The 23,724-nt window shown below is 52.8% G+C and overlaps 1 protein-coding gene and 1 long non-coding RNA gene across 6 annotated transcripts in view; one reads left to right on the top strand and one right to left on the bottom strand.

Moving 5' to 3' along the window:
- Positions 1-3,228: 3,228 nt before the first annotated feature.
- Positions 3,229-12,381, bottom strand: LOC113977583. Of its 4 annotated transcripts, none has more exons than XR_003537356.1 (8): positions 12,275-12,381; positions 10,796-10,903; positions 8,893-9,117; positions 7,680-8,040; positions 7,466-7,579; positions 6,416-6,638; positions 5,132-5,792; positions 3,229-4,192 (listed from the first exon to the last, which is right to left on the bottom strand). It is a non-coding gene; the product is annotated as an uncharacterized LOC113977583 (long non-coding RNA). The 4 variants fall into 4 exon arrangements; XR_003537358.1 differs by having other exon boundaries at positions 5,132-5,295; positions 12,275-12,380; XR_003537355.1 differs by lacking the exons at positions 3,229-4,192; positions 5,132-5,792; positions 6,416-6,638 and having other exon boundaries at positions 7,338-7,579; positions 12,275-12,379.
- Positions 12,382-12,449: 68 nt separating this feature from the next.
- The window catches only part of KY (kyphoscoliosis peptidase), a 28,144-nt gene continuing 16,869 nt past the window's right edge, over positions 12,450-23,724 (top strand). The window contains exons 1-3 of one of the 2 annotated variants that reach the window (XM_027703841.1): positions 12,450-12,690; positions 14,727-14,776; positions 15,976-16,029. In XM_027703841.1, coding sequence (XP_027559642.1) covers positions 15,987-16,029 — 43 coding nt within the window. In that variant the 5' untranslated portion in view covers positions 12,450-12,690; positions 14,727-14,776; positions 15,976-15,986. Of the gene's footprint in view, positions 12,691-14,726; positions 14,777-15,975; positions 16,030-22,799; positions 23,010-23,724 lie in introns of those variants that run through there. The other variant, XM_027703840.1, reaches the window with a different exon arrangement.

Genomic DNA, 23,724 nt, shown 5'->3' with positions numbered 1-23,724 from the left:
GCTCTTCCTCACCTGGTGACAGCTCCCACAGGCTGCCAGCTGTGGAGTCGTCCCTGGGCTATCTGAGCTGAGGAAGATCCTTCAAAAGCAGGAGGAAGGGAGACTGTGGCTGCCCCATGCCTGGAAGTGTTCAAGGCCAGGTTGGACGGGACTTGGAGCAACGTGGTCTAGTGAAAGGTGTCCCTGCCCATGGCAGGAGGGTCTGAGATGTTCTTTAAGGTCTCTCCCAGTCCAAACCACTTCGTGATGCTCTAATTAGGCTGGTTTGATCAATCATGACACAATCCCAACCCAAAGTGCTCCACACTGACTGTGGCCAGGCTCCACTAGCACCTTCACTGCTCCCATCCATCAGCATCTCCTTCATACCCAGAAACTTCCCCTCTCCCACACTATTGCTCCCACTTTCCCTCCAGGAGCTTCAAGCATCTCCTGGCGACATCAAGCAACACCCCCTTCCCCTCCCTGCCCTTTCATTTCTTTCATCAAAGTTTCTTTTCATCTCCCACCTCCTTGCTCTGGGCTGTTTTGTTCACCTCCTGGCAGCCCACAGAGCTGAGCTGCTGTGCCGGGAAGGGCTCTGCACCCAGCGTGGAGGTGGGAGCTCACACCAACGTGGAGCCCTCCCAGGGGGAGCAAACCCCGGCATTGGAGCAGCTCAAAGCCCCCCTGAGCCTCACGAGCTCCCCACAAACAGAGCTCCAACAGAGCTCCGTGGGATGAGGCGCCCGTCTGCGTCTGTCACGTACGGAGAACATGGCAGACACACAGGGAAGGGTGTTTGAGCACAGGCTCCAAACACGGCGTTTATTCTGTGGGAGTCTCCACACCCACAAGCATGCTCAGGTCATGCCAGCACAGAGAGCAGTGATCCTGAATGCTAAAGGAAGGAACGGGGAGGAAGATCCCCCAGGGCATGCGGGCAGACACAGCCGGAGGCACAAAGGTTATCTGCAGATTACAGGTGCGATGCTCCCACCGTCGGGGTGTGGAGACGGTACAACACGAGAGCAAGACCCGGAGGAGGGAGAAGAGATAAGCTTGAGCAAAGCGACGCTTTTCAGCCTCTTTGGCAACAGCAAAATCATCCCTTCATTTTAGATTAGCTGATTTTCGTGTGCGTTGGGTTTTTTCAAAGGTCAGCGCATCCGTGCAGGTTTGTGTGTTTGAAGAAGAATACTGACCCCTTTTGAGGCTCTTCAGTGTTACACTGAGCTCATTCCCTTCATCTCGCTCAAAATAATTTGGAATAATCTTGCAGAGCGTGCCCAAGCCCTGTTAAAGGGATAAAAAAGGGTTTGCCTCAGTTTGCCCACGTGGCTGGTGGCCAGAGGCTGCATCACACAGGCCAGACTGAACAGGGGGTACTGAGAGGAAAACACACTTTTTCCCCCTTTGCACTAAACATCATCATTTTACCAGAACTCAAGCCCCCACAGTTGGCTGTAAATCATCCATCAATCATGATTTAAAAAGGAAAACCCTTTTGCTTTCCCTCACCACCAGTGAGCCAGGCCAGAGCACGGGGCCGATGCTGCTGCCTCAAGGCCAGGCAGCACCTCGGGGTTGACACCCTCCACCCCTAACTGTACATACAATTTTACATACTCCATAAATGTACTCACAAAATAATCTATTTATTTCTTTTCTAAAATAAAACGATCAACAAGCTGAGAACCACAGTACAACAGACAACCTTAGCTGTGAGCCGCTGATTTTTCTATGATACATTATATCCGATATGCCGACGCGATGAGTGGAACGTACCAATTTGGGTAATTGGTGAAGGCCTCAGAGTGTGTGTGCGCTGCTGATCTGCCCTAAAATGTGTATTTACCGTGCGGGTTGTTTGCATTCCTGATGATCTGCGACGCCGAGGAGTTAATCAGCTCCTCCGGAGCACGCAATCAGCTCTGCACCTCCTCGGCTCTGGTGTGGGGGAAGCCGCCCAGACTGTAATTTTAAAGCTGCCAAACGCCATTAAACTGTTAAACGGAGCAGGGGAAGGATTCTGCCGACACCAGGCACTGTGGCAGGTCCTTCCTTGAGCCGGGAGGACACCCGGACACCGTGGGGAAACACACTGTGAGGAGCAACTCCGGGATCCAGCGCTGACCAACACTCCTGATGGCACTGCGCTCATTCTTTGAGACTGGTTTCAATTTTAACCTGAGCACTGGCTCAACTCTTCCCACTGGATGTTAGCATTCCCATTCCCCCACCTAAAATCCACTTGAGTAATCAACTGCGAAGTTAATGACTGGGGCCCCAAATCAGCAAAGTACTTGAGCGCATGCTGAAGTCCCATTGAAAGAAATTAGACCTAAACAGAAGCTTTGCTCCAAGGAGAGTGGGCTTTGTGTAAAAAGCAGCAAGAAGGTGGTTCAAAGCAAATGTAATAGCCTGTGGAAGTAAACCGTTCCCACTTGAGTGGCTTCCAGGCATCCTGCTCAGCACTCACAAGGACCTGTTGGAAGCATGGGAAACCTAGAGCCTGGCTTCATTTTGTTGCCAGCCAAATCTGAACTCAGGTTCAGAGGATAGTCCTGGGACTTGCAGGCAGCTCCCCAGGTCCTGAACGCCCAAGAGCACCTCCTGGGGTGCCCTGAGGTGGCAGTCGGATGAAGAGCACGGCATCCACTGTCCCACCAGGCAGGACCAGCACAAATCAGTCTCTCCGAACTCCGCACTGGGATCCCCAGCGAGCCGCGGGCAGACTCTGCCCAGCACCGCTCCCTGCAATGAGATCCAGCGGGGAGGGCAGGGTTACAGCCCGGGGACCCCGAAACGAGCCCCCTCCTCGCCAGCAGCACTCCCCCCTGGCTTTTCCAAGGACAGGACTGAGTCTGCACATTCCCCGGCCCCGCGGCCCCGCTCCCTCCCCGCCGGGTTCGCAGAAACCCAGCGTCCCACCCCCCCTGCCACCTCCCGGTCACGCTCCGGAGTGACGGGAAGAGCAAGGATCGAGTTTCCCTGTGCACCGGAGATCAGGAATAACGTTTGGTCCTGCCAAGGACAACACCTCACTCTGGCAGGTTGCACAGGTAACCACCTGGCACAGCTGAAACCGAGCTGTAAGGTGCCTTAAATGTGGGATTTTACAGCCCCACACGGTGTTAATGTGGGTGTATCGATATGCATATACATCAATAACCAACCTGATCCAAGGAGACAGTTTCCCTGGAAGTTTTCCAGCATCTGGATATCTTTATTACGGTGAAATACGTAGGTCAGAGCCCTAACTTGCATAAACTGGCACAGCTCTGCTGAAATCAATACCCCCACGCCAGCTCCTGCTATTTGATGAGGTGGCCCAGGATCTCTACATTGGTTTTACTGTCTTCCTTCATCATTTGCCCAGTTCCCATCTCAGGGCCTCTTGTATTTTTTCAGCTGATTTTATTTCTGTTTGTGGAGTCCTGGGCAAAGGCTGTGAGCACAGAGAAACCTCAACAGCCTCGCTTGTAAGTGAGAAATCCAGTCGTGCTCACCATCTCAGGGAGGGTTTGTTTTAGTCTCCCAGCACTAGGAGATTACTTCTTGGTTTCCTGGAGATCCCCAGGTCCAACACTTCCCCTTAATCCCTCTTGGTGTCCAGCCCAAGGGTCGAGCACGGGACCAACCCGAGACACGGCGGACCACGAGGCACTCGTGCTCTCCCACGTTCACCCACAGTGCAGAGACACCCAAAAAAAACCAGGAAAAATCCTTTTCTTACAACAACCTCTTGCAGAAAGTCAGGAGCAAAGTCAGAGACATCTTTCACAGAGGCAACTGCAGCGGGAGGGTAAGAGAGAAGGCCACGCTCGGCCTCTGCAGGGGGACCAAAGCAGTTTACGTGCTAATCCCTGTGTGAGCAACCAGAGCTGGCACCAGCCGGAGCCAGTTGTCTGACTCCAGCTCTTGGCAGGGAGGGACGGATGAACAAAAATATGTAGTGCAGGCACTGGCTGCCCGAAGCCACGGGTTGTTGGCTGTCAGCAAACGGACCCAGACGGAAAAATAAATACAGAGAACATCTCGAATTTGGAGAGCAATTCCTGCACAGCTGCAGAGCTCAGCAAGACCCCTGCCCAGGCTTTTCAGTGCCCACAGCACTCTGATGGTGTGGCCAAGGGCAGGGAGAAAGCTGCCATCCCTCCCCCAGCTCACGTGTCCATGCAATGCTTCCAAGCTCAGGGATTTGTTTTTTCTGGGAAAAAAAAAAAACAACGTAATCCTGAAGCCACAGAAGAGGAGGAATGAGGGCAAAGAAGGGATTTTGTCAGGAGAGTGATGGAGGATGATGCTGTGAAGGGGTTATATTCCAGGGAAGGTAGCTCGATGCTCCCATGGGATGGCCAGTGCTGTCCTCGTTGACAGCCTGGATCCAAGCGTCCATCCACAGATGCTTTTGGAAGCACCACCTGTACATGTGCAACATCCCAACACTCCATAATGCTGTGACAGGGCTGGCATGGGCAGGGAGGGAGGACAGGATATGTCTAGATCTAAATAAGGCCACAGAGGTAAGGGCAGGATCATTTTAAACAGTTAAAGTTTCATTTTAATGGATACCACAAGAGGGAAAACATTCCCCGTGGCAAAGGGCAAAGCACGTACTTTCTTTTTCCTAGACAGGTTTTGCAGTCAACCTCCTTGAGGAAACAGAGCACATTTGCATCCATCCCCGCTTCCTACCCCACAATTTTAGAACCTGTCACTTCATTTTAGCCAGGTCAGAGTAGGGGGGATGTCTGAGGGAATTTCTGCTCCTACGCTTTGTGGGTTACTCCCCACTTCCACATTTTTTGGAGAATCGTGGCACTGCTTGCCCAAACACATATAATATCACTTCAGAAAAAAACCCAAACCAAACAAATAGCAAAAACAAAAACAAAAAACCCCAAACAAACAAACAAACAAAAACAACAAACAAAAAACAAAAACAAAACAAAACAAAAAAAAACAAAAACAAAAAAAACACACACACAAAAAAAAAAACATGTCCTGACTCATATTTCCAACTCTGCCATTAAGCTTGTTCAGCTTGAACGGCACAGATCTACAAGTACTTTGCAAGGGCTTACCCCACCTTCCCCCCCAAAAATTCATTAGAGTTAGCATTTCTGAGACTGGGTCACACACCTACCTGCTGGAAAACCTTGAGGCAGAAGGTGGTGGTGCCTTGGTGCACCAGGTGCCTCATCCAGCCCCAGGTTTGTGAGCCTGTGCTTTGCATTGGGGTGCACTCAGTGCCACTTCAGCAGATTGGCTCAAGGACGATGGATCAAACAAGGCCGAGCAGATCAGCCACTGGAAATAACGGCTCTGGTGAGCCTCACATCCCTCTGTCCTGCCAAACTGATTGTGAGCTGGGCCATTTTTTCACATGTTCACTAAAGGAAATGTAATATATCACCTTTTACACCATGACTTGACCCTAGAGCTTCCCAAGTGTTTGCTGGCAAACCGTGCCACTGGGTGCATCTGCTCCAGAACCATCAGCAAGAAATTTCCTCTTTCCAAAAAGACTTAGTTCAGAGGATAGAAGGGTTTTCTAACTCTTCCTGAGGCTGGTGGGGGTTTGGTCTCACCCACAGACTCCAGCATCCTGCATTACTGGAGTGAGGAAGGTGTGTGTGCCTAAGGGGAGCAATGCCAGGTGGAACCCCCCATGTCACTAAGCAGAATCACAACAGTGTTTGCTTCACAATTTGGTTTTTCCTGGTCTGTTCTGAATCTCAGTTGGGTTTGGGGCTGGAGGGGCAGCAGCTTGGTCCAGCTCCTATTGCAGTCCCACTGGCTCTTCCCTGGCATGGAAGAATTAATAATTAAAAAAAGCCAGGTGAGGAGTAGTGGGGCTAGAAAGCAACTGCAATATTTCCCTTTTAAAAGGCAGGAGGGCAGGAGCTAGAAGCTAAGTGGCAATTCATCTCCCTTCTGCACAACAGCATTTCCAGGTAAATCATTAGGGATGAGCCAGACACTGCCATTTACGTTTCCCATAGTCGATGGCAGGTTCCATCCTCTCCAGGGTTGGGGGAAACAGCACAGAAAAATGCTGAGAGCGCAGGGCACCCACCAGCAGTATGGTCATGAGTGGAAGGGACCCTCTGCAGAAAGCTGGATGGAGCCACTACCTCCCCACAGCACATCTTGGGAGCCTTCAGCTAAAACCAGCTCTGAGCCCCTGAGCTCCCTCCACCGTGACAGTGGATTTGCTGCAGCCCGAGTGAGGCAGCCCTGGGCTGGCCACCTGCAAGCTGGGCTGGCCCTGCAAGCTGGGCTGGCCCTGGAAGCCCTCTGAGCCACAGAGCCCTCGCAGCATTACTGAACCTGGTGGCTCAGCCCATCACCTTGACTTCAGGCACCAGCCCAGCGAGGGTGGGTGATGGTCCCCAGCCATTCACTCTGGTGCACAGGCTGCTCTTACCTCACCACATGTCCAAAATTCCAGCAGGAACCACCACATTCTAAAGCCAATGGCTCGGAGCCCAAGCGCTGCCCTTTACCAGCCCGGCCCCTCCGCGGTGTGTGCGCACAAAGACAGGCAATGTCATCTTCCCGCCGCTCCCTTAACTGCTTATCGATCCCAAAGAGCCCCAGAATGGATTTCTCCGGCTAGCTATCATCCTCCACAGCCCGGGAGATCCCCCCTATATTAGAGAGCAGACATCTCAGTCAGAGCTTTATTTACTGTGAAGGAGCAATTAAGCCGTCCCGGTTCGATTTATGGCCGGCACAGATAACCCTGCTCCACACAAGCCAAGGCCACTTTAACTTTCACACACTCACCTCTTGCCAGGTGCAAAAAACCCCAGCTTAATTGGTGCATTTTTTATATCTCTAGCCCAAATTCAAGCCTCATCTGTGATCAGCGCAGTACAAGCCAGGAAATTATTCCCTAGAAATGCGTTTAATAGATTTTCACTGTGCTCACTGCAGTCACGGAGTCAGAGCTCAACTCATCCGGCTTTATATTCTGAAAGCTGCATCCTGAAGGTGATATTTGGGATGCTGGGCATTCAAATGTCCAGCTCCATGCTCAGGACAGTGTGGCAAAGCCACCAGGCTATAAGGTACAACACATAACACCCACAGTGCTGCTCCACTTAAAAAAGAAAGACACTGTCACGAGGGGAGGGACACGACGGCTGGTGATGAGAGGACCCAGCTGAACACCAAACCAGCCTTGGTGGAGGGGCTGGAAGCCAGGACACCCCTCCCAGCCCCTCCCCAGCAGGCTCCAGGGTGCAGCATCCCAGCACACAAAGCCTGTTGCTGGCCCGAGCCTGAGCTGCTATTCCAGCAGTTTGCCATGGATAATGTTCATGCTTTACGGAAAATCAGCAAGATTGATTCAGATCTGCACTTTATTAATTTTTCCAACTACTAGCAGTGAATTAATCCAGTTGGAGACTGACTTAACTTCTCAATAATGCCCAGATTTTCCACACTATCAAATTCATTTCTCACTACCCACAGTGGGGTTTGGGTGGCAGCAGAAGCATCTCGATGTTGCTGCGCTGCTCCTTCCAGATGTCCCAGCCTTTGAGAGCCCACCAGGAATACACCCAGTGTCCTTCTGGGTAAGAGTCTGTGGGATTTAAAGAAAATCTCTTTTTAACTAACTCTATGTCTTAGCAGGACAGAGCATTAAGACTGGGGAGAGGGGGAAGTGCTACTTCCAGACTTACCGAGCTGCTACATGGCACCGGTTTTAAACTTGTAGAAGTGGTTACTTTCATTTTCAGAGCTGAGTTTAGACCAGTAACAGGCTTCATTTCACATTTTCTCAACTGAGCTCCTCTGCATTTGAACCAGTAGAACGTGCTGATGTGCCCAGTGTCCGGGGATGTAACCTGCCCTCAGCTGCAGCCCTGCCCACTCCACCTGGAGCCGTGGAAGCAGGAGCCCCTGCTGAAGAGCTGTTGTACCCTGCCAGCTCTCCCCTCCTGATGATTAGCTGGACACTCAACAGTCTCGGTTCTCAGCCTCATTTGCCCCTGGCATTGATGGTCTTCCCTGGCTGATGTCCTGAGATCCCTTCTGATGGCCCTACAAGAAGGATGCCAGGAGCTACTCAGCTCCTCACACACTGCCCAGCTCCCAGCACCGATCAGAGTCGCCCTGCAACCCAGGGTGAGTGGGAAACGTCTCAGGATGCTGCTTTTTCTTAAGCAGACACTTAGAAAGCTTCTAAAAACTATGTAAATAAATAAAAATATTGACAATGATAGTCTGGCTATTTTTAAGCTAATCCTTGCAAACAGAGATGGGCTACACCCTGCACACCAGCCCTGCTAAACTGATGTTACCTCCCAACTCTGGGGCCTGATTACAGTGAGATTCATTTGGGGTTTAATCTAATCACTGTTCCTGGAGTGCTTTCTAGGGTGTTTGCACAGAGCACTTGGGTGATAAACTGAGACCTTTCCAGGCAGTCATAGCCCATGTTGGTAAACACCTCCTCCTGCACAACTGCAGGTGCCACCACCCACCACACCCGCTTTCCAGTCCTGCTTTCCCTTTTGCTTTCACTTCCTGCACCCTTCCAGGCAGCCAGTAAGGAGCAGAGAACTTACCCCAGCTCATTTTCTTATTGCCTCTCTGTGCTCCATGGCACCTGCCTGTGTTGACATTTCCTGGTGCACTCACACACGGGCATCCCATCAAAACCACCCCCTCAGCCAGTGCTCAGTACCACACCCAGCCAGGTAGAGAGATCTCTTTTATGAGCTTCCATAAATGGAGCTGTTACTGGAGCTGGCAGGTGCAATAAGCAGCCCTGGTGGGACTATAAATTTCACTCACTTCCACCTTTTCCCACAACTTTTCCCATCTACTCCACGGAAAGCGAAGCTGTGACTGGTCTGCCGGAGCCCCAGAAGGTCTTGCTCACATCCTCACCTGCATGGGAAACATCCGAAGCTTCTGCATCACCTGGGCAAGGAGGTAACCACAATTCCAGCAGGGACTGATGGTGTCTTGGCAGCTGCTCGTTTTTAGAAATCCTGCAGTATCCATCAGCTTCCTGGAGAGGCAAGATGGGAGCACTGGGATGGGAGGTGTGCTGAAGGCTGGGAGCACTGGGACAGCCATCCATGGTATTGCAGACTTACACACTTATTTGCTCTCAGATAATGAAAACGAGGGGAAAAAATAAAATTCCCTTCTAGCCCTTTGGACAATGTCTGCATGTTAATTTAGCAGCTTCCAGGCAGGATGGTATTTTTGTCCCTGCCTATGGCAGGGGTGTTAGAACTGGATGATCTTTGAGGTCCTTTCCAACTCAAACTGTTTCATGATTCATTCTGTGATTTATTGTATGATGGCAAATTAATTTAGAACAAAAAAAAACCCCATTCAGCATCTGAAATAGAGTATTATTTCCTGCAGCATTAATCGGTGGCATTGGTACCACATAATTTGTTATCAGTGGCATATTTCTGTATGGCTTCATTTCCTTAAAAGCACGGGAATTAATTAGGTGTTTGCGTTGGGAAGGGACTGGCAGGCACTGAGCATAATGTGGGCAATCACCAGAGAGGCTGCACGGAGGCATTAAGGGTTTGTAAACCACGGTGTAAATACCACAGCTCTCCTGCCCTGCAGGGATTGATCTGCTCACAGGCAGATGTGATTCAGCAGCTGAGCACCTGCCCCTCTGGATTTAAGTGCAGAACAAGAATTCACCTCATCGAAGTCATATACAGCAACACTGAATCATCAGGATTTGCTTCTCAGCAGCTGAGTGACTGAGTAGCTTTTCCCAGAAGGAAGTCCATCAGGCAGCATGTAGCCCTGGGGTGTAACTGGCCCTGGGGTGGCATCAGCCAGGTGAATCACAGCCCCTCAGCTGACACTGCAATTGCATTTCACCTCCTTATCTTGTACCCTGAGGAACTCCGGCTGGGAAAATCCCCACCCCTGGGAAAATCCCCATCCCTGGTCAGGGCAAAGAGCCCCGGAGAAGAGCTGCCGGGGGGAGAATCTGCTGCTGGGGAGAAGTGTGACCTCCATGCTCAGAGCCAGGGTGATGGAGGCACAGCCCACACCACCCACTCCATGGCTGGCTGGTGTGTCTGCAGCCATTCCCGGGAAGGGCAGAGACGGGAGAGGGCTTAAGGCCAGCAGGTCGAGGGGGGTGATTCTGCCACTCTATTCCACTCTGGTGAGACCCCACCCGCAGAGCTGCCTCCAGCTCTTGGGCTTCCAACATAACAAGGACATGGAGCTGCTGGAGCAAGTCCAGAGGAGGCCGCAGAGATGCTCCAAAGGCTGGAGCCCCTCAGCTCTGGAGCCAGGCTGGGAGAGCTGGGGCTGTTCACCTGGAGAAGGGAAGACCCCAGGGGGAACTTAGAGCTCCTTCCAGGGCCTAAAGGGGCTCCCATAGAGCTGGAGAGGGACTGGGGACAAGGGCCTGGAGAGATAAGACAAAGGGGAATGGCTTCCCACTGCCAGGGGGCAGGGTTAGGTGGGATATTGGGAAGGAATTCTTCCTTGTGAGGGTGGTGAGGTCCAGGCCTCCTCTGACCAAGCATTAAAGTGGGTTGCCCTAAGAAAACTTTCCCATGTTTAACAGGGGTTCAGAATTCACTCTAAACTGATCTATTTTATACACGTGCATTACAGATTTGTATAAACGTGACCTTTTAAGAGCCGTGCACTTGTTGAGCGTTACATATAAACCGAGTATGAAATATTTCAACCAACAGCTTCCAGGTGATGTGAGGGTAAAACTCGGGGCTGGGAAAAGGAGAAGAGAGGCAGGCTCAGAACATCAAGTACTAAAGAGAAATGTGCCTCTAACCTCAGCTCTGCAGCAGGTTCATGAGGTGCTTCACCCTCAGATCTCAGTCCTCACTCTTCGAGACTCAGGCAGGAGCTCAGGTGACCTCTTTAAGGTGTGCTGAGACCCCTGAGGACAAAAATGAGAGATGACAGTGACTTTAGCTGCTGAAATCCTAAAAAAACTAAATGCTTTGGGGGCTGATCAGAAAACATCAGAAATGTTATAGGAATTAATAAAAAAAAAATCTCCAGTTTGGTGCTTTCTCACGGGCCTTGTGTAAGAGACCTTTCCTACAGATAATTTGGTAACTCCATCATCAAACTTCCACTAAAGCAGGGCAGAAACAGCTCGAGTCTCTGGGTCAGAGCTGGGAACTGTGGCAGTGAATCTCCCACAGCAGCCCTTGCAGTATTAACATTTAAAAAATCACGAGACCTCAAATATCCCGACGCTAAGTCTCATGACCTTTAAGTCAACTAGATTCAGGTTTCTTTTTCTTTGACTCTCGCTATGCTTTTGGGATGGAAATAAAAGACCTTGTTAGGTTTAGGGAACATTGCAGGGAGTTTCCACCAGCCTTTTCTTCCCGCATTTACATTTCTGGTCCTCTAAACTCAGGTATCATAAGTTCTGATTTATTTTCAAGCAGTTCTTTCAATGTTGGCACATTTTGTTTTTAGGGCAATTCTTGAAAGATTTTTAAGCTTGGTGGAAATGAGTCTCCCTGTGAGGGTCACTCTGATCCGAACCAGCATTAAGTTGGCTCTCAAAGAAAATCTCTTTCCAAATAAGGAGTGGTCTTGTGCATTTTGCAGGCTACAAGGAGAGCGAGGGCTAAGATTCAAAGACAGAATATTAGAATATTAGAAAATGCCCCAATTCACGCACTGTGCCACGTCCTTGGGCACACAATACCCCAGGAGTCCTCATTCAATCCTCTTGCCACATTTCTGCCTTTGATAACAGACTCCACTGAAAAACCAAACCCCAGCTCGGAGAAAGTCGTGCCTTGGGCTGCATTTGTTTGGTTGGCTCAAATCAAAATGTGGAGTCAGGTGTTTGTTGGCTGCTCTGTAGTACTGAGAAAAGCCCTTTCCTGCTTTTCTTCTGCATTGCCAAGGTGTATATTTTAGATAAAAGTCCCATTTATGACCAGGGCACTCACTGCTGCTCCCAAAAGGAAGAAGACAGGGCCTGCTCCTGCTCTCCCCCCTCCTTCTCACCATCCCAATGTGCTTCGTGGCTTCTGGCCCTTGGCTTTGCCACAAGCCAGCAGGGACCCCTGACATCCCCTTTTCTGGACAGCAAACGGGCACAGAAACCCCCCAGATCCTGCTGCCCACATTCAGCAACCCCAAGTCCCCCCTCGGTGCCCTCCAGCCCCTCGGCTGCTCCCCACGGCCCCGAGGCTGGACGGGGCCGCAGGCACAGGGACGCTGGACCGGCACAGCCTGGGGACACCCAGCCACCTCTGCCGGCGGCTGTGTTTGTACGTACAGATAAATATACACGGGGCAGAGCCGAAAAGACAGAGTCAGCTCCTCGCCGGGCTCCGGCGGCTCCTGTTACCGGCGGCTCCCGCGCCCAGCGCACGCACACCCGTTATAGCAGCCGTCGGGCTGGCACAGAGCGGAGCAGATGGTCAGGGCAGCTTGGCACGGGGCCACTGTCAGCCCCGGGCTCCTCACCGCAAAGGATGTGCTCACCGAGGCCACCTGGGCCCCCTGCACACCTGCGGGCTGGCCAGGGCACCGGCACCGGGGGAGAGCCGGAGCGGTTCCTGGCGTGGCAGGGGTTAACACTAAACGGTCCCAAAAATCGCAGTGCCCCCACACCAGCATCACCAGCTGCTACGGAGGGTCCTGCTCCTGCCTGAGCAAAAGCCTGGGATAGCTGCAGGCAGAATTTGGCAGGTAGAGACACCCTGAGCAATGCTGGCTGGCAGAGGGATCACAGCACCGCAGGGAAACCCTCAAAAGCCACAATCACTCAGCAACGACCTGCCCTTGGTGGCCGTTGTTGATGCAGCTCTGGCTGCCCAGAGCTCCCAGGAAGGATCCACTGCCCCGTTTGCCCCTAGGACAAGGGCACAAGGGGCAGAAGGGGCACAGCAGGGCAGCAGGAGGAGCAGGGGAGGGGTGGCAATGGCAGGGGCAGGAAGCAGGTCCTGTGCCCGGCCACCACCCCATGGGCTGGGGGCACGGGCAGGGAGCCAGGGCTTGCAACTGGGCTGCAGGGAGAGGGGCCACGGGCAGGGATTGGCCATGGGTATCACTTGGTGTTTTCTGCCCCCCAAATTAGGCATTTTGCACCATCACCAACCAACTGGGGGCTTTCTGGCCAAGAGCAATAGCTTCTCTGGGCAATCACAGGAGAGCCCCCGTGGCAGGGGCACAGTGGGGGGGCTCTGTGGTGCATCGGAACAGGAGCTCCTGCAGCGCTAACACAGCTGTGGGCACGTGAGAGCCCAACAGCTCTGCTCCAAACTGTGCTCCGAGGAGCCCCAGGCAGCGAGCACGGCCATAAAGAGCAGAGGCAGCAGCGCTCCAACTTCCTGGCACTCGGGGAATCTTCCTGGATCACGTTACGTTCATGTGTCCTTGGCTCATCTCTGTACAGTTGAAAAACACTGTAAGGGGAGCCAGTTAATTGGGACAGCAGGGCTCAAGGAGTAAAACCCAGGGAACCAGCTCCTGCTTAATTGGAGTCCTGTTGCTGTACCCAAAGCAGCCTGTTTGCACAGCCCTGCTTTCTCAGGTGCCCTCCAGCTGCTGGTCAGGGTCGGCTGCCCACCAAAGCTCCACGTTGCTCCCAGGCTGCTCTGCAACACGGTCCTGAGGAGTGGCCAGTTCCCACTGTGGGTGGGGTGGTTGTGGAGTCCTCATCCCTCGAGGCATTCAAGAAACGACTGGATGTGTCACTCAGCGATCTGGTCTAGTTGACAAGGCGGTGTTCGGTCAAAGGTCAGACTTGATGATCTCAGAGGTCTTTTCCAACCTAAATGACTCCGTGATTCTGTGATTTTGCCACCAAATGAAGCAGAAAGAAGGAAGGCATTTAGGGTGATGGCTGGGTGTCCTGCCCACACTGGCACGGACGAGGACAGTTGCAGTGACAGTTGCAGTGACACTCAGCATTCACTCTGCTGGAGCTGCATGTCACAACCTGCCCTGCCTTAGCACGAAAGGCTCCCAGCCCCGAGGGGATGTTCCCAGGCACTGCCACGGTACAAATAAATAACAACAATAATACTCGGGGTGGGGAGCCCTGCCATCTGACCCAGTGCTGATGGAAAGAGCAAAGAGCCTGTGTTTGCCCCCAGCAATGTGAACCCACTGGCATCTGGTCGCAGAGCAGGAAGGGCTGACGGTCGTTTGGAGGGAGCGGCTGTGGCAGTGGGACCGTGGTGACAGAGCTGTGCTGGCACCAGCACCCACACGGCTTCAGACTTTACTGGTGCAAACCCATCACAGGCAGATGAGCTCCAAACACCAAGTGCACCACACACAGCTCTCACACCTAACACCCAGGAGACCTTCTCTTACCTTTGTTATGGATGATTATTTAAGGAATACTTTTAGAGTGATGAAGATGCTTTGCCTCTTCAGTGTTTTCCCTCTCTGAAAGGGGACCAGTCCTCACTTCCTCGGCTCTGTAGGAGTCGTCACAGGGGTTGGGTCTTTTTTGTTTGAGTAATCCTAAAGCAGAAAGGGACACAGATCAGGAGGGCAAGACACACCCTTGGCCCAAAGGCATCGGCTCTGAACACAGCCCTGAGCCATGGGCAGGGAGGAGGCAGACAAAGGGCCACCGTGGATGTCCCCATAGCACCCTTGAGCTAAACCAGGTGAAAGAAGCAAAACATAGATTTGAGGGAGAACTGCTCCCTTCCAGGTGGGCAGCTTGGTCGCTCAAGGCCTGGGAACTGACAGTCCTGTTTTCCTTGCAGGCTCTGCCCGGGCTGTGGAAGCGAAGACGATGATAAAGCCGATGACCTCGGTAAGTCAGTTGTGGGACCAGCACTAGAGTAGGCGACGCTGGTATTTAAAAATGCAACCTCAAGTACAGCAAGCTGGGGCTCATGGAGGACTCTGTCTTACCCCTTCTGCTTTTCCACTTCTGGGGGATCTTGGGAAAAATAAAAGAGCTTCCTCTGATCCTACCAAACAAGAGGGATAAACTCCAAGTGGTGTTGTATCTGGGTGCAATACACAAATTACCACTGTCACCACTCCAGTTCCCCAGTTTCCAGGGAACTAATAAATTTCCATAGAATCACAGAATGGTTTGGGTTGCCATGAGCAGCGACACCTTACATGAGACCAGGTTGCTCCAAGCCCCATCCCACTCAGCCTTGAACACTTTCAGGGATGGGGCATTGATCTCACTGGGCAACCTGTGCCATGAAGTTATAAAATATTTCTGGAAAGAAAAAAAATAAAAACAAAGACTATTCTTATTAGCAGTGAGGTAGCTGATGCTCCTTCCCGCCCAGTTCAGCTGCACCAAATGCAAGCAGGTCTATCCCTGTCTTTAATCACAATATGTGAGCTTGGCTGGATGAGCAGGGAAGGGGGGTGGATGGTACCTCCAGCTCATCTCCCAAAGAACAAAATGCCAAGCTCTGCTGAGCACTGTGGCAAACCTGGGACTCTCTGGGCAATCTGAAGGAGCTGGCAGGAGAGAGAGGCAAAGCAGAGCATCATTCCTGGGGTAACAGCCCATGCACACTCCTGCCCTGAGGCTCAGCCCATCACATTTCCAAGAGGAAAGCTGAGGGAGCAGCACTGTCCTTGCAGCTGCCTCAATGACAGGAATAATGTGCTGCAGAGCTAAGGGGGACAATGGGACAATGATAATGAAAATACAGGAGTGAAAATTCATTACTGGAGTCTGCTCGGGAGCATCCTGAGGGATCCCCTAAGGCTTTCTGGGCTGTTTTAACCCTTTGGGCCTGGCTCTGGTAGTGAGGCCGATGTGCTGTGCTGCTGTCTGTGCTTTCCTTCTCTTTTTTTCCCATTTCTCTATCAAAACAGTGATCTCCTTCTCCAAACAAAGCACTGTGCATCTCACAGACCCACAGGGCCCTTTGGTCCCAGTTCCTGGGACTGTGCACACAGAGCAAAAAGCATAATGGTTGATTTTTGGTCAGCTGCTGCAGGAAAGAGTCTAACAATGTTTTCTCCTATTTCCAACAGCTCACGTGGAGATGGGAGCAGTGACTGGACAAGACAACCAGCCCAGCTCCACAGGTGAGTTCATTCCTTCCTGAGGGGAAGAGTCTTCCCTGACTGCTTTTTGGCCTCCTGGAGCAGAAGGGATTTATTTCAGCGCTGTTAACATTGCTTAGGTCTTAAGGCTGATAATGTTTGCATCCTGTCAGGACTCTGAAAAGTTAGAGATTCCCATCAGGCATCTCCATGGCAACCCCGGGATGCTCATCCCAGCCAGGTGCAGTGTCCATGTCGGAGTGACAGGCTGTCAGGTTCATCTCCCACTGCCCTTTGGAAGGGCAATGGGAACTGAGAGGAGGTCTGGCTCCTCTCAAAGCACTCCCAGGCTGCTGGGGGAGCAGCACATCAAACGCCTGGGGCCTTCGACCTGGGGAACCAGCCAAGCGGCTCTTCCCAGCTGGTGGCAAAATACCTGGCAAAGGTACTTTGGCAGGGTTTTATGGAAGGTATTGGTACCTGGCAAAGGAGGTTTTGGCAGGTTTGGCCGATGCAGAAATGATTTGGTGTTTTGGGCTTCTCCCACTGCCAGAAGGTGCAGCCTTTGCTCCTGACACAGCAGCAAATACGGATAGAACTTCTCAAAGACAAGAGGCTTCTCTTGTCTTTGAGGCAACTCTACAGCTTCTCCAAGTCATGGGCAAACTTGCTTCCATTGCCACCATTGTGTCCTCAGCTCATCCAGTAGCTCACATGTCCAGGACCACCACCATGAGAACACCCAACTCCTTCCACAGCATGCTGGTACCTTGGGTTAGGAAGAGATAACCCCAGTGAGAACTTGCCTCCAAATGACCATTCCAGTCCTTTAGCTCTGGCTCCAGGTAAACACAACCAGGGAGCATGTCCACCTGCAGGCAAAGTTCCCAAGGCACAACAGCTCTGCTCTTATGGCATCTCAGGAAGGAAGGTTTGGAGGTTCAGTCTCCCCAGAAAGGTTGATTCCTATCATGTCCACTTTCCTTCAAACACCACAACTCACACTGAGCTCCAGGTTTTTTTTCCAAACTTGCTTTCCATTTACCTTTGTCATTGTATCGGAGAATACCAGGTTGGCTGGGCAGAGGAGATAACTGCTTTGTCTATTGGGTCACCAAGAAGGGCTTTGCTCATCTCTGCAGCAGAGAGATGTTGATAAAATGCAAAAAAATAGCACTTTCTGCATCTCCCAGGAAGTGCCATGCCACTTGTTTAATTAGAAGGGGCAAGGCTCCCTCCTGAGTAAACCAGAAATAGACTTCCAGGGAAAAAATAAACCTGCCTGGGTATTCTGAGGGACTCTCAGAAAGAAAAGCTCTACAATCTCCCCCAGTCTTGCACAATACAAGAGCCAGAATTTCGGAGGAGGGGTATGTGGAGAAAGCCAGTCTGCTCTGGGGGAGAGACCCCTTTCATATTTAATGCTGGTGTAAGCAGTTAGAGCATATTTTCCACTCCCCCCTCATTCCTTCACCTGTGTCTCCCCACCCATTTATAACCAGGCTGCCCATCTCAGATGCACTTGGTGTCGTACATCACCCACATGTCCCAGGGCAGTTTTATGGTAAGTGGTTGATCATAAAACACATCGCCCAAGGGCACAGCTAATGGATAATTTGGGTTACCAGGACACCTTGAAAAAGGATCCCTAAATCCTCTGCAGGGTCGCACCGGTCCCCATTGCCTTCAAAGGATGAGTTATTTGAAGACTACCCACAAATTGATGTCTAATGACCGTGTGCAGCCCAGCCAGGATCCTCATCCAGCAAGGCCAGCAGCAAACCCAAGCCAAGCAGCAGGGCTGAAGGTCAACCAGACAGACAAGGCAGGACAGCTCTGGAGAGCCTGGCAGCCTTTGGTGGCCAATATCCTGTCATCAGCCCCCTCCCTCCCTCCCTCCCTCCAGCAGCCCAAGTGCTGGGACAGAGGCACCCTGCCCAGCAGAGCCCCATCCAGCTGCCAGGGAAGGAGGAGCTCCCTGCCAGAGTGTGACTCGAGGTGGCTGAGGACACACAGCCACTCCTGCAGGTCTCTGCCACGTTGGTCTTTTCTGTTTTTAAGAAACCTTAGCAAAGCATCTGCCGAATCTCCAGCTTGTTCTTCAGGAACAAAGAACAGTGGCCATCACAGCAATGTCACTTGTCACTGAAAAAAGGGAAAGTGGGAGAAACCTGCAGAAATGTTTGCAGTGCTCTCTCTGAGCACAGAGCTGTGACACTCTCCCTGAGCCACACTCCACTCTCACCCTGCTCTGTACTCCTCATACAGATGCTTCCAGCACCTCTGTGCAGGCAGGGCGTCCCCAGGCTCCCTCATGGAAGGAGTGCTGTGCTGTATTACAAGCCAGGGGCCAATTGGGCTTGGCTTTTATCCCCAGCAATCCCACCTGGGATGCAGTACCTTCTGCCAGAGGCTGCCCACCTGAGGACAGTTATTTCCCCACAGGAGGTGGAACTCACCTTCAAAGCCAAGTCTCTCCCTGGGGGTCGCACCATTCGATTCGGTTTTGTGCCGATCCCTCATTGTCTCCCTGTCATCTGAACACATCCTTGACCTCTCCAGCAGGGCTATCCCGGCCATCAGTTAGCTTCCCAGTTGTGTGGATACCAGGAAACTGGATACATGGGCTTATAGTTCAGTGGAAAGTTCTGCTGCCGTCTTAAATCATAAAGCAGAGCTGCTGACACAGCAGAACTGCAGAGTGAACAGTCTGAGCAGTCTGGGGATGGAAAACGCCAGGAGGAAAATAAGGGCAGCGTCTTGCAGCTCTGCTGGAGAGAGGAAGAAAGGGCAGGGAGGCCACGAGAGCAGATTAAAACTCACCAGAGTGCAATTGTAATGTGTTACCCACCATGGATGCGTCCCAGCATTCCAAAGTTAACTTGCAAGGAGCTGAGATTCAATGTCTGCAAGTGCAAAGTAATGTCTGAGAAAAAACAAAACAACCCCCAGACTACAAATATATCCACACATGATAATGGGCTCTGAATGAGCAGTTCTGAGGAGAAGACACATCTTGGGGGTCTGGGTGGACAGTACTGGTAAAATACCCACCTCCTGGATGGTGAACAATGCCAGGCTAAAGCTGGGATGGGGCCTGGACAGGAAGGGCAGGGAGAACAGCACAGGAGCCACTGGCACACCTGCACCTGCAGCAGCACGACTGGCCCTGGAGAAGGGCTCAGAAGAGGAGGAGCAGCAACAGGGAACAGCCCCTGCACGAAGCCTCTCCAGCTCAGAGGTGACACTGCTAACTCCTTCATGGACAGCGCGGCTGGGAGAAACAGGGATACTCTTCCTCACAACCCAAGAAGCCACAAGCGCCAAATGAAAGGCAAAGGTTTCTAAGCAATGAGTAATGATGACCCAAAAGGGTCATCAAGGATGTCAGTACCAAAGTACATTGACAGGGGTTCATCTTAACCTGACTTTGGTGTTGCCTCCAATGGAGTTATGTGCCCAGGCTTCCTCTCCAGGCAGTGGGAAGACCCCACAGCACTGGGATATAACCATACCCCGAGGTGGACAGCTAGAGCAGGTGAGGAGAACATGCACTGAGAAGGGCAGCCCTAGCACTTTTTTCCCATGCTGGTATCTACAACAGCCTTGGAAAAGCACTTGGACACCCTCAACCTCAGCCCTGGCAGGACTAAGCTGTCCAGCAGCTCCTCTTTGGCACAGTGGAGGCAGGATATCTTCCCACCACACCTTCTGCAACCTGCAGCCTTTACGGACTGTTGCAAAGGCAAAACACCTGCACAAGAGTTAAAACCCTTTCCCAGGAACACAGCCTGCAATTTCCCTTTCCACCCAGCGGGATCCAAATAACCTAATTCTTGCTCTACATTCATACTGTCTCTCTCTCCCCCTCCATCACCCCTGGAGAAATGCCAGCCATGTGCTAAATACATGTAATCATGGCACTGGGATAGCAGCTCTTGTTCTCCAGCCATTAATTGACCTTCCTGGGATTTAGGTGAACATTTAAAATCCTGCAGGAAGTCCAACGAGCTGCGTTTATTTGAAAATCAACATGGCATTAACAGGCTTTCTCCTTTTCCTTCTCAAAATGCAAATATTTTACCTTCAAAAATATCCTGGCCCATGGAAAGATGTTGCTGGTCATTGCCTTACCTCAGGCCAGCAAGGAGGTTCCTGTGCATTGGAAATTCATGGCCATGGAAACTTCTTGGAGCAGGAGGACTCCCTGCTGTAGGGGAGGCAGCAGCACCCACCTCGAGCACAGCCTGTGTCTTCTTCACGGCATGCACAGAAAAACACCATCAGAAATATTCCCTTTCCTCTCTCAAGTTAAAAACAGAGGATAAAAGAGACGAAAAGAAAATGCAGAAGAGCCTTCAAAAACCTACCACCTTCTCCCTGAGGACTGGCATTTCTAGGAAAGCAGAAGCTCCTTTCAGGTGCTGTCAGTGTGCTGGGAACACGTGGCTGGGTGCAGGTGAGGCCGGCACGGGAAGGCAGCAGAGCTCAGCCCATGGGCAGCCGGGCCAGGAGCACCCAGCTCACCAGGAAGAGAGATAAAACGAGGCTCTGCTGAATTTTACAGCCTGGCAGGAAGGAAAGTGCCAGCAGCCCCCAGAGCAGTGACCGCCACGTGCTGGGCTGTGGAGGCTGCAGCTCAGAGCTGCCAGGGAAGGAACACATCAGCTCAACCTCAGCTGGTGCCACCAGAGCATCCACACTGATCTCAGCATGGCCGGGGCTGCACCCCTGAAAACCTGCTTTTACCAACATCTCCAGACAGACTTTTTTCCTTCGTGTTGTCACTGAGCCACCACCTCTCTGGAGCTGGAGAGGAATGAGGGCAAGAGCAGATCTGGAGGAGTGAGGCCAGGACACACAGGGAAATCCCTGTAGATGGGAGGCAGGAGCAGAGTGAAGAGGGTTAGAGCAGAATTTGGTGCAGGGCTGAGGTGAGGCCAGATTTAGGATTCAGCCATGCCAATGAGTAGTTCAGGAGATCAGACTGTCCCACCTGGGACATGAGGGAGAAGGGACCACAGGGCCAAGGGCTGCACCCCAGATGAGTGGCTGGGGAGGAAAGGGTGCTCCGTGCTGGGCAGGAACAGGCAGGAGCTGCAGAGCTCAGTGACAGGTGAGAGGGGAGTGCTAAAGGCCAACAGGCAGATGGCAAAAGTGTGATTAGAAAGTCACTCCAGCCATAAATCTTGGGGACCTGGAGACGGGCAAGCCCCAGATGGCTTGGAAAGTCTGCCTGGCGGAGCCCAGCACAGCTCAGCATGCATCTGGCCCTCCTTCTCCTCACCAGGTTTAACCACCTCCAGCCAGCTCCTCATGGCCAGAGCTGAACTAGGAACCCCTGAACCTGAAACCACTCCAGTGACCAAACTAAAAACAAAACGACTACCTGGACTAACAACAACATTATCATCCATCCCGACACAGAACTCTCGCCGTGTTATTGGGGTTACACACACATCCCATTCCTGACACTCCCCTCCTGGCAGGGATGCTGTGGCACCATCCAGGGGGGCACAGAGGGTGCAGGATGGTGCAAAGATGCACCAGCAGAGCTGGGTGGAGGAAGGCTCCCCGTGGCCACGCACTCTATTTCTGGATATGCTGAGGAGCTGCCCAGGGCTGGATTTGCAGGCGAGCACGGGGGCGTATCAGCTGTCCCTGCTTTGGAAGGGGCTCAGGAACAGCACAGGGGCAGGAGATGGGGAGGGAACAGGATTTATATGGAGATCCACGGGGAAAACCCGTGCCTCCAAACATAGTAACATAACACCAGGTAGTAGTACCAGCTCCTGCCTGTGGATCCAGGACAACAACTTTCCCCACGCGCAGCCAGAAGAGCCCACTGCTCTCTCACTCCTGCCTGAAAAGCAACACCCACAAAAAGCAGCCCGCCCATGCCAAGCTCCCGAACCCCCTCTCTGCCAGTGGGTGCCTCCTGCAGCCCTTCCCAAAGCTGCCAGAGAGCCCTTCAGCCCACAGGTGCTGTCGCTCCCCCGGGACCCCCGGCCAAGCCAGCGGGGGTTTGGCAGCACGGCCGGGACAGGGGCCAGGGGTAAAATTAGACAAGCCTGTCCCTGCCAGCCCCTGCTGCGACCTGCAGGGACCAGCTGAGCCCAGTTGCTAACCTGCACTGTAACCCTTCATGTCCCCTCTCCTGGAGGCTGGGACAGTTACTAGAAAGCCAGGGATTTGCAGGGCTTTCCTTTTTGATCAGCCGTCTCCAGCTACCCCAGAGAGCCGGGCTCAAGGGCTGATGAGGCAGAAGGGAGCTGGGGCTTTGGATCCTTTGGGACAGTTAGGATTACACCCTGCAATTCCCATCACTGCTGTCCCTTTGCACACCGGCCAGCCCTGCAAAGACTGATCCTCCCTGCTGCACAGGCTCGTGCCTGCTCTCCATCCAGCCCCTTGGCCCCATCGCTGCCCTCCTGCCGCAGTTATTGTTATTATTTACTCTCCTAAGCATCCTTTGAGTTCTGCCGGGGGACAGGATCCAAAGAGAAAGCCTTTTAAGGATTTGTGCCAGCGCCGGGAAGCGAATCCCCCCCAGCGAACAGCGGTGCTGGGGGATTTGAGTGTAGACAAGTGCTTAAAGCCGAAAAGGGCAGCGAGGGGAGGGAGCCGGGGGCACGCTCTGAAACCAGACCCCCCCGCCCAAAACGCAGCTCCTTCCTCTGCTTTAGGAAACGGATCCCTCCTGCGATTTCCTTTCAAAGGTGACTTGTAACCTCTTCATTAGGGTCGGCTTTGGCAGAGCCCCGATGGTGCAGCTGGCAGGGCCGGGGCTGCGGCTGGGCGGGAGCGCGCTCGCCTTTCCAAGGCTGGGAAGCAAAGCCGGCCCCTCGCTGCAGCGGCAGCTCGGCGGGAGCCCCCCGGCCATGCACTGATGGGTACCATGGACTTTAAGACAGACCCCAGTGCAGTAACCATCAACCTGCTGCTCATTGTGCGCCCTGAGGAGGCGGCGAGCAAGGAGAAGGGGCAGCGAGAGGGGCAGAAGGGAGGCGGCCGAGGCGCAGGTAACGTCCCACCTGCGGGGGGCGAGGCGGGGAGGGCTGCAGGCGCAGACGGCAAAGAGAAGCAGCAGCTCTGTAGCGGGGTTTGGGCTTCCCCCCCTCTTTCTCTTCTTTGCAGACATGCTGCAAAGCCCCAAACGTGCAGCTGTTTCGGCAGAAGCCCAGCGCGGCAGAGCCCTGCCCGTGCAGTGCCCGGGGCTCGGTCCGGCTCCCGGGGTGCAGGAGGAGCAGGGGACGCGCACAGGCACTAATCCGAGGACCGTGTTTGCACCTTGCTGTGCCCTGCGGTGGCCCCGAGGTGCCTCCACGGGCTCTCCCGGCTGTGCGAGGGGAGCAGGGAGAGGGCTCGGCCGTTTCACCCCGCCCGGTACCTACTGCACCGGAGCACGGGGTAAAACTGTTTTGTTTGCAGTGTGCCCGGGCTTTGTCTCGATCACTGTCCTGAGCCATTTATAGCTGCAGCTTGGGACAGCGTCCCTGGCCCAGCTCCTATCCTGCAGCGGGTCTTCCAAAAAGCTACGGCTGTGCTCTGCAACTGTAAGGGGACCCTCCCTGCAGAAGTAAAGGGAGGAGAAGGAATATTCCTGCTCTAAAACCTTGGGGAGAAGCTGGATTTTCAGGCAACCAGTCCCAGGCTAACAAGGATAGACAAAGTTATCACAAAAGTTGTGTTCATGTTTCATCTAACACAGCACCCAGCACCTGCCCATCAAAGTGA

The sequence above is a fragment of the Neopelma chrysocephalum genome, unplaced genomic scaffold, assembly GCF_003984885.1.
Source record: "Neopelma chrysocephalum unplaced genomic scaffold, ASM398488v2 Primary Assembly neopelma1_252, whole genome shotgun sequence".
Classification (NCBI taxonomy): domain Eukaryota; kingdom Metazoa; phylum Chordata; class Aves; order Passeriformes; family Pipridae; genus Neopelma; species Neopelma chrysocephalum.
The sequence above is the reverse complement of the archived record's forward strand: the minus strand, read 5'-3'. Positions and strand labels throughout refer to the sequence as shown.